This window comes from Hetaerina americana, unplaced genomic scaffold (assembly GCF_022747635.1).
Source record: "Hetaerina americana unplaced genomic scaffold, ioHetAmer1.1.p SCAF_2, whole genome shotgun sequence".
NCBI lineage: Eukaryota > Metazoa > Arthropoda > Insecta > Odonata > Calopterygidae > Hetaerina > Hetaerina americana.
Window position 1 is genome coordinate 5,662,545 of NW_027286763.1, and position 13,768 is coordinate 5,676,312.

At 39.2% G+C, this 13,768-nt stretch overlaps 1 protein-coding gene across 1 annotated transcript in view; it reads left to right on the top strand.

The window, feature by feature from the left end:
* LOC139687893 (uncharacterized) overlaps window positions 1–13,768 on the top strand; it is a 772,086-nt gene that overhangs the window by 451,876 nt on the left and 306,442 nt on the right. The window contains exon 2 of the mRNA XM_071585227.1: window positions 12,824–13,029. Within this exon, the coding sequence (XP_071441328.1) occupies window positions 12,824–13,029 (206 nt within the window). The remainder of the gene's footprint in view (window positions 1–12,823; window positions 13,030–13,768) is intronic.

The window sequence follows — 13,768 nt, forward strand, 5'->3', positions numbered from 1 at the left end:
TGCGCAACGGAGACTGTTCAATGGACGCTCTCACTGTCTCTGATGTTTCCAGGCGCCCGCACACTTTTGGTTCGCTCAGCTGGTTTCTAGAAAGTGCAGAGCATGTCGCTCGTACATTATTAATCCATTTCCTAATAGTTTAAGCACCACGAACCCTGCCATGACAGGTCAAACCAAACCGCCTACGAAAAGTCCACGGCGTCGCCACCACACTACCATTGTCTTTAAAGAACGTTTCTACAACAAAGTCTCGACGCTTACCACACCACTGCATGGTAATTACGTAAAATAGCGTTGTTTTTCCCAGCTAACTCTAATACTCCTTCTCTGTTAACTTACCTTCACGCTCTTTGGTGATTTTTTAAAACTAGGCATTTCATTCTGTTTCACCCAGTACTTTTATTGCGATGGGAATGAGTGTCGCGCCCGCGAAACTTCGTTCCGGCGTATCGATAATTGAACATCGCCTGAAACTTACTGCAATAGTTCACATCTCAGCAGTAAATGCTAACCTATTAAAGTGGCGTAGAATTTTTCATGTAGCCAGTGTTGTTGGAGTGCATGTAACGCATCTTGCCTTTCAAATAATATAATCTGAAACAGAATTTAATGGCGCTTTCGCTGCCATTGAATTAAATGCTCCGACCTTAAGAGAGGAAATACGTATATGTCAGTCACATAAAATTTCATCAGCTATGAGTTGACGCAGTTGTGTTCCTTTTAGTAAATCGGTAACATATATCCACACACATGTAATTGCAACGCTTTAAGACAAGAAATTTATGAATTATTAAATAAAAGTTAATTATTCGTGCGAAGGTTTCACTTCTGCTCGAAGGTTCGACCTGAAGACTCAGGCAGGATGGCCAGCGAAACTGCCGTCACCCGAAGACAAGCAACGCGGATGGAGAACTCGGAAATGCAGAGGCAATAAGTTTATTATGATGACGTTTGAAATCGATTTTAGCCTTTTAACTAAACGCAAATGACAATTTAGCTTTTCTAATTTAAGAGACAATTTTAGCAATATAAATGAAATGAGAAATGTAAGTATTTAAAATGTTTTTAGGGTTAAAGTAAATAGGGAACCCGAGTGGGATTAGAAGCTATACGCATGTACTTGCGGCAGTGGTAATGATAAAAATTAAAGAATCGTCGCAAAAATCATATCAGTATTTATTCATACCTTTTATTGAACCGAAGAAATGTGCGCTGAAAAATACTAAACATTTGACAATCTCGAGCGTAAGTCTTCGAGCCGTTTTAATCCTGTATTTAGAGGAAGGCATTTCCTTTATTTTCTTTGTTTTTGTCGGTGAGAAACCAGGCAAATTTTTAAAGCGTCCGCTGTCAAATCAACGCCTACTGTCCTGCTAGCAGAATTGAGTTGACTCTTCTATTATCTGAGTAACTAAACCACAGAATGTCATATGCGTAGATGGAATCGACCAAAGAGCGAGCGTCCGAGATTCGGGAATCGTATTGACCATCTTGGAGGATCGTGGTGAAATGAAAGCGAGGAAATGGGGAGTCTTAAGGTTCAAGGCGTATGACAGGGAAAGCACGCATATGGAAATCATTCCTTGACGGGATTTGAAGCCTTCTACACGGCGAAACTGAGAAAAGAACGAGCCGTTGAATCACTCCATAGCCTTATTTCCCTGTTTTCGTTCTGCTTTTATTGTCCGCTCTTATTCAGCTCATGCAGCTATTATAGATTATAGAATAGCTAGCTACCCATGCTGCCAATACCGGATTCATATTTTCGTGATTTATTGCACTTTTTTGATTTCCCTCTGACTTTTTCCAACGCAGGTGTCGAGTCCATTTTTGTTTCCTTTGCAGGAACGATCAGAGTTCAAACTATTCCTTGCAATGGGCGCCTCTTAACTCTCTCGAAGTCAAGAACCTTAAATGCACCGATGCGTAAAATCTAAATTTGACGCCATGGCAAATAGGGACGCAACATGGCGTTTCAACCCCTGCCTCGATGGTTTTATCGACAATACCTATATAAACGAGAGATTTTTGTTGCCATTACATCAAAGTAGTGCGATTTTTCTCCCTATTTTGGGATAATGTAGTCGACCATTGTGTGTTGCGTGTCCATGTTGTGGTGGAATTTCACCTTAATGCTTTTCAAATTCTGCTTACACATAATTATATGCATTTTACTACATTCTAAGGTGAATTTGTTTATTAGTTAATTGCATATGTATTTCCTAAGTTGCAATGTTGAAAGTATTTTTGCATGAATGTGTACGCCACTGTGGGTGTATTTTTGCATGGATATGTTGATTTTGCATGTGGTTTTTTCTCTTTTATGGGGAGTTACCCCCTTGTCACTCACCCTGGCTAGTGGGGGTATTATGTAGATGTAGACGTTTCCTCGATATACATTATATCTGTAAAAAATATTTATAAATTAGAAAACGAACTGATTATACATTATATAATTATGCCAAGTCTTCAGTAGTGATTAGCTTTGAAGTTTAGTATGAGAATATGATTTATGCCCCAAAATTGCTAACTTCTCTGTGACGATACCAAAAAGACGAGAGGAAAATTAAAATGTTCCAATGGAAATTATATAATTATGTTTCGATAGTTATATCATCGGTGAAAATTAAAAAAATTAATAAAAGTGGATTTGTAACTCATAAAAATATCTTATTATGATGGATTGTTAAGATTATGAAATCACTTCACGTTAACATTCTTAAGAAATTTTATTCGTCATAGATTACCACTCATAAAATTTCATAGAAATAACAATTTCGTCAGTTCTTAAATATAAAATATGTAATGGCAGATTTACTAGGTGATCGGTATAATCCGTCCGCTGCATCATCTTTGCGAAACATTGTTACTATTTTATTGCATTGGTATCGGTCGCATGCTTGAAGTGATTTTATCAATCGATGCATAAAATAATGACAGTGTAATCAATTGCGTATACCATGTGCGTCATCAACTTTTACCGTATCTATCGATGACAAAAACGATAAGAGAACGGGACACTGGCAGTCGAAGCTCATAAATGACTGTCTTCCATTTCAAGCGCTAATCATTGGTTTCAATGCGGAAGTAATCGTCAGACTTCAAATCATGAATCCATAAAAGATATATCGTTTCTCTCGCAATGATTGCATCCCCTAAAGCGCTGCCGGTCAACTCGCACGACACCCTTTAGCCTCGCTTGACCTCTGCCCATATACACTTCCATTACTCCCTCTCATATCCCTTACCTGAGCAGTCCTATTTTGCGCTACGCATTTTGACCTTTAGCGGCCCAAGATAGCTTTCATTCTCTTGCTGCCAAACTTTCCTTTCACTCCAACGTCAACGTAAACGGTCATAATTTCAGGGAAACTAATTTCGAATACGTATTACTTTCTTTAACGACGCATCCAATCTAGTTATGGGCTTATTCATGCGTAAGGGCATTGAGCAGGCTATACATTTGAGTCACAAACTCTTTTCATCTATTTTTTCTTATGTTGCGTTTACAACCCAGTTTAAATAAAGTTCACCACATAAAACCCTGATCTTGATTGTGACGTCCTAGTGTCCGTTTTTAATGTGAATGAATGCTTGCAAATATATCATCAGCTGCAGAAAAAAGCTGCTGGGTTAATAACTGCGTCACCACATAAATACGTTTTAGATTTGGATATGTGATTATTTATCCACTCATCTTTAATTTAGGTAAATATTTTTAAGGAAATCCGGAGGTTTCGACTTAAAATATACGGTTCCCATTGTAATTTTAAAAAGCAAAAATACACGCGTTTTCATTGTCAGCAACATCACAGAAATTATAGCTTTCATTGATAATTCTTCAAATAAATTAACTATATATATATATATATATATATATATATATATATATATATATATATATATATTGAATACTTTGTTTTTCCGCATGAGTATTGGTGCGCGTGGCCTTTGTTTCCACTTGCAGGGTCTTAATCATGACTTTGTAAGTTGAAATCTGGGTCTCGGATGTTGCAATAGTTGCGGTGAGCAGATTGTTTTCTTTTCCGATTTTGTGTCAATTCCACCTCCTCCCTCTCCCTCCTTCCCTATCTCCGCTCCCCTCTAGCCTCTCCTCTCCCTTTCCTCTCCCCAACCATTCCTCTCACCACTCCTCCGCCTCCCGTTCTCCCCTTCCCCTGGCCCTTCCCCTCACCTCTACCATTCCAGCAGTCATTAGTTCTATATCTTCCGATGAAGACGGAGCAGATTTCCGTCAAAATTATTAAGAAATAACGTGTGAGTGTTCTTTTAATGTGTTTCTATATTTTTTGTTGCTCTCCAATTTATTATATATGTGTGCATATATATATATTTATACCTTAAGCTATGTGATTTTTTGGGTACCAGGTCTTCCTGGGAAACCATAACCGGCACAGGGAAAGGAACTGGCCCCCCTAATCTGATGTGTGAATTTTCACACGCCGTATAGGGCTTAGTACTGGGTGATCTCTACCATCACCTACCAAACCGACCTTCGCGTTGATTACTGTGTTTATGGTTTATATATGTATATATATGTATATGTATATATATATATATAACATACCCCTCATATATATATATATATATATATATATATATATATATATATATATATATATATGCAAACATTGCACTTCCTTTTACATAGGCGACTGCATTTCCCCTTATCCATTCGAATGAATAATCACCGGTACTCCTGTAATTCTGCCTCACTCTCTTCTCTTCCTATCCCTTCACACGCCAATTCCCACAACCTTTCATTCGACCAGTGTTTTGCTCTTAGCATCCTAGAATCCCTACCTGATTCAGCCACCAACATAGAGGTGAGACCTCGTGAATCCGCCTACATACTATCCTTCCGTTACTTTAAAATTCCCACCCTAAACCGCCATATTTAATTTCCCTCCCAGCATTCCCTCCACACCTCCCCTCCACGCCCATAGCTCTTTCCCCTCTCCTCTGCAATAGCATATTTTCAGTCTCTCTTGAAGAAGGCCTCTGAGAGGGCCGAAAGCTCGAACAATTTACCGTGTGAGTGTCCTTTTAAATGTTGCTATTCTATTCTATTTATGTTATATTGTGTCAGCCCATTTTATATATATATATATATATATATATATATATATATATATATATATATATATATATAAACATATATATATATATATATATAGGATTTGTATTTGTTATTTTAATATCATTCGGTTGGGTCCTTTAACTCTAACGCCTACTTTTCCTTTTATTTTATATCTAGCTCTGCAAATTAACATGAATGGAATTTGCGCCTTTTATGACTGGGATTTAATAATACGGCTCTAAATCATTACTTGAAGATTCTAGAAATGGGCGATCAAAGGGAAATCGTTCGAAGCTTCGGGCTTGGTAAAATGAATGGAGAGTGGCTTTAGCAATTATATTTTTTATGATTTTTTACTTTGCTTTAACATTGTGACACGAAATGAAAAACTTCCTCGGTGCGCTAAAGTATATATATATATATATATATATATATATATATATATATATATATATATATATATATATATATATATATATATATATATATATATACATATATATACATACAGGTATATATATATGTATGTATGTATATATATATATATGTATATATATATGTATGTATATATATATATATATATATAAATGTTTTTTAATTCTCTTCCCATTTCCTGAAAATGGATGTTCGGTTTTCTTCCTCGGTAAAAAAAATGTTTGAGTTGCCCCGGAGAATTGCTAATGTGATTCACTGACCTCCCTTATAAGCGCCGTGATATTTATTCCTCAGCTCCTTTTCCCAATCCCTTCAAATGTTCCTCCTCCGACGATGCCAAAATAATATTCTACCTCTCCCCGCCTCCATTCTTTTTCAATCTTCAAAGTTCCTTTCCATTGCGAATTTTCATTCCTCCGTCCTCCGCGGTGCCGATACCAAATGCTTGCTTCCGAGACGGGGGTTGTTGGTTGGGGGAGGTTATCAAATGAGTCATTGTTCCTGAGACAATGGTGGAGTTATACGGAGGGCCGTGGGGGCGGGGCGTGTGATAAGGTGGGGTGGGGTGTTGAACCGGGTTAGCGTCCGGCTCTGGCTGAATTCGTGAGCGGAGAATTAAAATTGGACTTCTGGAGGGCAACAGGGGGGCAAGGGCGTGGGGAGGGCAGTGGAGGAGGGGATTTACCTCCCCCCCATCCCTCCTCTACTCTCATCCACCTTCCATCCCACGACTCAATTTCCCCTTCCACTCTTGGCCCCCATTCGCATCCTCCCCCCCCTCCCCCCCGCGCCCACTCGAACTCCGCTGCCTTACCACTTGCCATTTTCTGCAGATTCGAAATTATCATACCTACAGTTAGTCCTACAGCCTGACCAATCCTTTCCTCCCCCCCCACTCTCTCTGCCCCTCTTCCCTGTTTTGGCAAGAAATTCAAACCAGAAGCACTGAGTCTTTTAATTGTCTGCGCGAGGATTATTTGCCGAGGATTATCTCATCAAATAACTATTACGCTGGTTCCAAGAGAAAAAGAAAACTCTTCCTTTCAAGAAAACTCTCAAGAAAAAAAAACTCTTCCTTTCGTAATATGGGTTCAAAACCTTGTTTCAGTGGGGATCTGACAGCCCCCTCAGACTAATTTGTATGGGTAAGCAGAAGCTTGACTTAGATTTGTTTCAGAAGGCAATGATTTTGTTTGAAGAGTTACCTGTTTGGTGAAATATAGAAATATATCCGTATTGGAAATATATATAAATTACAAATAGAAAATAGAAAAATACTTGTTTTATATTTAGTACTCCAAATTCCCGGGCCTAATTTTGGGTCGTAAATTTTTTTCCTTAAAAATAAAAATAAAGTGATTTTTTATTCGAAAAAAAATTAAATTAATAATTAAAGAAAAGAGTCACATCATAAATATAACAGTTTTTGGCTTAACTTTGTGGTATTCCTTCATCATGACGGTAAAAAAAAAATTGCACATCCACATAGAGATTTAGTACTTCACTTGACCATGGTTTTGATGCAGCGCATCGAGCATCAGGTGATATACATGAAACAATTGCCAACTTATATAGGCTGGCAACAAGAGGGATCGGGAGCAAGGGAGGGTGGGTAAGTTGAGGACTGGTATAGCAAACTATTAGAGGATTATAGGGGTCCGCAATGGTTTGACCCCCATTTAGGATCGGTCGATGGTCATCACTGCCTTGGTGGGGAAAGATTTTGGAGTCTTTAAGGAAATTTAGAAGGGGAGAACGAGATAGGTATATTGTTTCGTTGATCACCCCAAATCTGTCAGACTGAAGGGGTTGCCAAATTTCCATCTCCCCCAAAGCAGTCTACCTGCGTCCTTTCTTTTCTATGTGAAGAATGTCAGGTGTGAAGTTACTGGTATGATTATTTTTCAAGAGGTATTTGGCGAATTGAGATCTGTTCTCTTTCTTTGTGAAGATTGATCGGTGTTTTTAATCCTAATATCAAATGCCCTCCCTGTCTGCCCAATGCAGTCCGTGCAATTGAGTTTATAAACCCCGCTTCGTGGCATCATGTCCATTTTGTCTTTGGGGGAACCCATAGTGTTTTTTTAAAGTGTGTGTGTTGTAAAACGCTGTTTTGATTTTGTTCTAGGAAAGTATTTGCTGTATCTTGAGTGAAATGTGACCAAGAAATGGCATTCTTCGCCATCGGTGTTAGTTAGGTTTAAATGTACATCTACATTATACCCCGCAAGTCGCCGCATGGGGCGGAGGGTGTTAGGTCACCACCCGGAAATAAGAACGAAACCACATGCAAAATCCACACATCCATGCAAAGCTATGCCCACAGTGGCGTATACATTCATGCAAAAATCCTTTCAACTTAAACGAATGCAAAAACATACACTAACAAACAATTACACCTTAGGATGCAGTAAATAAATTAACCAATAACGTGCATGTTAGAATTGAAAAGCAAGAAGGCGTAATTCCACTACCACATGGACATGCAACATACAACGGTCTCCTCCCTCAAGGACACGGGCAGGGAATGTGACCCAACGCTGCAGTTAGTGAGAGGGTATTAAGCTTTCTGGGCTATCTATGTTTGTTTTCTTTTGAACATGTTATCAATCATTATTTCCCTGTACTCATTGTTTTCTGCAATTTGTTTAACAATACGGAGTACCTCTTGTTTGTTGTGAGGTGACATTGGAATATTGCATAACCTGTGTAACATGGCATGAAAAGCCGCATGCTGTTGTGAATTGTGATGCTTGGATGTGGAGTGGATAATTATGCCGGGGTAATATTTTTTCTGTGTATGGAAAGGTCGAACCTTTGGTTAATTATTTTCACAGTAAAATCCAGAATATTCTAAGCACCGTCTGATTTCAACTCACATTTGAATTGTATACATTCATCTAAATATTTTAATAAACCCAAAATATTGTCTAATTGTCTTGTGGATCCAGCCCAAACACAGAAAATGTCGTCAAAATATCGGAACCAAGATAACACATTTTTTTTCAGTGAGTGGTTAAAAGCAAATAATTGTCTTTCTCATTTGTTCATATAAATTTCCACTCGGATGGGAGACAGAGGTGAGTAGTCCATGGCCAGGGCTTCTAATTGCCTATAATGCTGACCTCCGAACACAAAACTACTTTGATTCACACATAATGCTAATAAATCACACAATTCACTCGTCTCTGGAGGTGGTGTTCTGGCCTTTGCGAGGGATATCTCTGCTAATTTGCCTGATGATGGCGCACAGCATCGAAACCATGGTCGTGTGAAGTGTTTAAGCAGTTCATGTGGAAGTTTAAAGTTTCTTTCTTTACACTCATCGAGTCTCATTAGATTTATTTTTATCCTTACGAGGGTTGAATCTGAATATTTAAAAGAGAAAAAACAGTATAGGTATTTATAAAATATTTTGGAAACTCTCTCAGCTATTCCGTTGATGCATGAGCTATATTGCCGAAAAATATGTTTGAATTGATTTGTTTTACCACTTTTTTTATTAATGACTTGTAAATCACTTGTGTTTTTCTGAACACATTTATTATGCAAATTCTGCAGATTTTCACAAAATATATCTCTTCTACGGTTACATCTTTTATAAATTATGCGTTACATATGCATAAGTAGCTTACATATAACTAATCTGATGAAAGCATTGAAAATATAATTAACTATTGCTGTTCCTGCAATCCGCTGTTCCTGACAGGGAGGAAGACTCCAGACCACGACCGAAGGCTTACGTCACCATCCCCTTCATCGCAGGGACTTCGGAAAGAATCGCGAGGGCTTTAAGGAAGCATGATGTGGTGACCAGATTCAACTGCGTCACCAAGATAGCTGACACCCTACCCGGACCCAAGGATGAAATTTCACCGTTAATATCTAGGAGGCGTGTGCCAAGTGCCATGCTCCTGTGGCAAATGGTACATCGGTGAAACATGCATAGCGCTGAAAACACGCATGAGTGAACACCAGAGAGCAACCAAGGCCAAACAGTTTAGAGCATCGGCCATCGCTGAGCACGCCTGGAGTGAACCTGGACACTCTATTCTGTTCGACGACGCTAAAATATTAGCGAAAGAAGGAAAATACTTCCAGAGAATAATCAGAGAGGCCATTGAAATCGTTAAAAGGCCAGAAAATTTTAACGGAGAGGATGGATATCCACTCCACAGTGCGTGGAAAAGAATTATTCCGCGCAAATATGAGGACGTTCCCTGATTGGCCAAGAAATTTCCCGGTATTGGCGCTGGATTTTCCCTATATAAGACGGGACAACAAGCTTCTTTTCATCCTTGACCTGAGGACGCCAGCAGGATAGCTGGCGAAACTGTTGTGCATTTAAACGACATACGCGGACGAAGCCCGAAAAATGTGGAAATCACCTACTCATCGCCGCGGAAACCTGCGAACGAACATAAATAACTATTCGCCGGTTATATTTTTAATTTTCATGCTTTAGGACTAATGTGGGAGATGTAGTTGGTAATTATTATTTTATAATCATGATCTAAAACATAATTACTCTTTTTTTGGCAACGAGAAGAGATAATTTATGTCATTTTTTAGAATATATTATTGTAAAACCCCAATCATATTTGAAAAAGATTTCTGTAGATAATTTTGACTGAATTTTAATGTGCACCAAGCCCCTGGAATATAGTTGCACAATTTACAGTTACAGATTCTGTTGTTCCGTATCACTAAGTATATTGAAATTATTTACTCCAATAAACCCTTTCAATCATAAAAATGATTAAAGATAGTGAATATAACATTTGAATGTGGTTAAAATGAACTAACGAGCACATGAAAAGTATTTATGGACAATTAAGCGGAAATGTTTTTGCAATGACTCACATTACCCGAATTGATCAACATTACTCATTCCGTGTTGTCGTGATTGGATATCAAAACCATTTATGGCAAAATAGAAAGGATATCACTGTAGTTATTCCCTTCGTTATTGCAGTTATGTCCAATTGTGAAATATTTATTGCTTTGAATTTCACTCTACCATGGAAGAGAGGTAAAATTAATAACATCTAGGATCAATTGAAACATTTTATTTAAATGACTGATCAGTAATAAACCATGCGAAAAGGCTTTGCTTCACTGTTGACGATAAAGTATTAATTTTGCTAGTTGAATCGCAATGATTATCAAATATTTTTATAAAATCTAAATTAATATTCACCCAAGAAATAATAAAACGATATAAAATATAGCTGAGAGTTTGCAGTAAATTATTAACACTATGGTTTTATGTTACTAATAAAATCGAATATTTAAAACTAATACTTTTGCAATAAGTTAATAATTCGCAAGTGTTACACATTGGTAGGGTGGAAAACTATGGCGATCCAAGTTCAATGTATTATTAAGATATTTTCCGAATGGTCTCTATTTACATTTCCATTACCTAATCGCGATGTTTACATTGGTTCGTCAATGATTGGGCGCGTCCGTCTGGTTCTTTTCACTTAAAACTGATGAATCACCAATAAATGTGTTGATAAACTTTCGAAAACACATCTCACTCGATTAATTTCTGTTCGCAAAATTATGAATATCGTTTAAACAATGCATTCCCTCCCTTCGTTCTCGCACATACTTCGCCTTAACTCCCCCTCGCTCCATTTTGTTTGGCACATTTCCTCATTGACCTCCCGGCCTTCGCCGGCCCCAACCTCCCCCCCTCCCCCCCTTGTTTCTCAATGGGCCCCATGTCATCCACCCGTGTCCGTTCCCACTTCGCGAGCCGCACACCCGCCCCTCCCTTTCCCCTTTCGATCAAAACTATCGCCGCCGACACGGTGTCACCTGTCTTCGATTTCGGCGTGCCACTAAATCACGCAGTCATGGGATCAAACACTCGTGGAAAACCTTTACCGGCAGCACCCCCCCCCCCCTTCCCTTCCTCCCTCAAACCAACTACGTAAGCATCCCCCGCCTTAAAATCCCCACCACCGCGTTTCCCTGGCTGGACCCTTTCCCCGCTTATCCCGCAAACTCTTCTGCTTAAGCTTCCCATCAAACTTCCCATCTTCCCCCCCTCCAACCCCTCTTCGCCGTCATGCTAACAGCCACCTCACCATCACCCCCGACTTTGCTACCCATTCCCCATTTCTGTCCGGTTCCCAATTGATCCCATTCAAATGCTCCCGATAATTCAATTTCTGGCGTAATCTAGTCGCTCTGTACTGGAACGGGCAATTAAAGAATCCGTAGGGAGTGAAGAAAATGATTCATAGTATCGCTTTCATCTTTGTCGTTTTTCGTGTTCGGCTTCCTCATTGGCTGAACCCTCTGAATATCGCCCTTCGTTCGAGGATTGAATAATTGCTCGACGGGGACGTATTGCTCGTTGACGGCATCTGGTCGAGGGTTTGCTTGCATTTCTTTTTATTTGAACGGCTGTCCATGATTTATTGAAATTATGTTGGAAACACCAAAAAACTTTTTCATTGAACCTTGAGGAAAAATAAGGAACAAAGTCGTTGTTTCGAGGAAAAATGCTTTGCGTGCGATGGCGGCCTTGGAAATACTTCAACTAACCTTTTCCGAAACATCGGATTTAGCCTTCACCGTGATTTTGCATCGTCAAAGAAATTGTGGCTTGTATTATTTGATTACCGTGTATTGGGCAATCAGTCTTCTACTTCGTCTTGATCTTGTCTTTATTTGAGATTCAAACAAAACAGGTAATGCAATCATTATTATTTTCAAATAATGACAAGAGCAAACCAAATTTTCTCTTGATGACATTTATGGCATCCAGCGAAATTATTTTTGGGGAAATCATACAATTGAATTTTCCATACGCTCTAAACCACTTAACGAAAAATCAGTCATTCAACACGTAGTAGGACACTGCGATTCGCAAAATTAATAGTTTTGTTTAGAGTAATGAAAAAAATTCTAGAGGACAAAAAAGCTGGTAGACTAACCGTCTAGCATTGTTGACCCGTTTGTAATTTACGCCAATTGCCATTTTTCACGTTTTACTCTGAATTCATTATGCGCCAGCTTGAGCCTTTTCCGTGATGGAAAATATTCATCATGATTGGTCCATTATGTCTGTACTTCGTGAATAAACCCAAATGAAATCAAACTCTAACCCCTCGATCGCTCCCGAGCAGAGTTAAACTGTTTTGATGGAAATCCTGTAAAGTTGCAAAATTGGATTTCTTTTACCATCACCCTGGATGTCGCTACTGCGTGCCAGTCTGCACTTCTAAGTCATTTGGGTCGATAAAAATTCACGATCCTTCATATTTGCAGGAGTCAGTGGCCTGAAGAACGTGCGCGTGGTGTCCCCGGGGGCGGTGGCCGTGGGCGAGACGGCCGCCCTGGAGTGCCAATACGACCTCGAGGGAGCGGAGCTGTACGCCGTCAAGTGGTACAAGGGCAAGAAGGAGTTCTACCGCTACCTCCCCAAGGAGGACCCTCCCACCAAGGTGTTCCCGCTGCCGGGAATCAACGTGGACGTAAGTATAATTTGGAATGTCAGGCACGAGACAATTGGTCATAACATTGCCCTGGCTGGCCGTGCACCTAGAACGACCAGCCAGGGCAACGACCAGGGTCCACATTCCCACTTATTTTTCATGACAATTACCTTACTTGAAGTTGAGAGTACTGTTTTTCAGTGCACTCGTCTGGTAATGGTTCTAACGATGGAAAATGAACGTCGCGTACACACACTGATGCCTAATAATTCTGAGAACATTTATCTACGATGCTAATTCTGCATAAGCGTCTCTTCCTTGATGAAGGTGGCTGCGACCACCGAAAATTAGAAAGTTAGTCAGTCTCTTTTTTGTGTATTTCTATGTTTTTGTCTGTATTCACTAGTGCTAAATGTTATACATTATATTGTATACACATATATTTTCCTCGTAATACATATATATCTTCCTCGGAAACCATAACAGGCACATGGAAAGGAACCCCCCTACCCTGATGGGTGAATTTCACACACCGTCGGGCTTAGTAGTGGGTGAACTCTGGCATCACATACCAAACAGACCCTTGGGTTGATTCCTGTATTTATGTTTTTTTTTATGATTATATATGTATATACATAAAAATATATATATATGCATTCAGACACACACACACACACACACACACACACACACACACACACACACACACACACATATATATATAACACTTTTTGAAAGTCTCACGGACGTGAATAATAATGTATAACACTTAGCACTA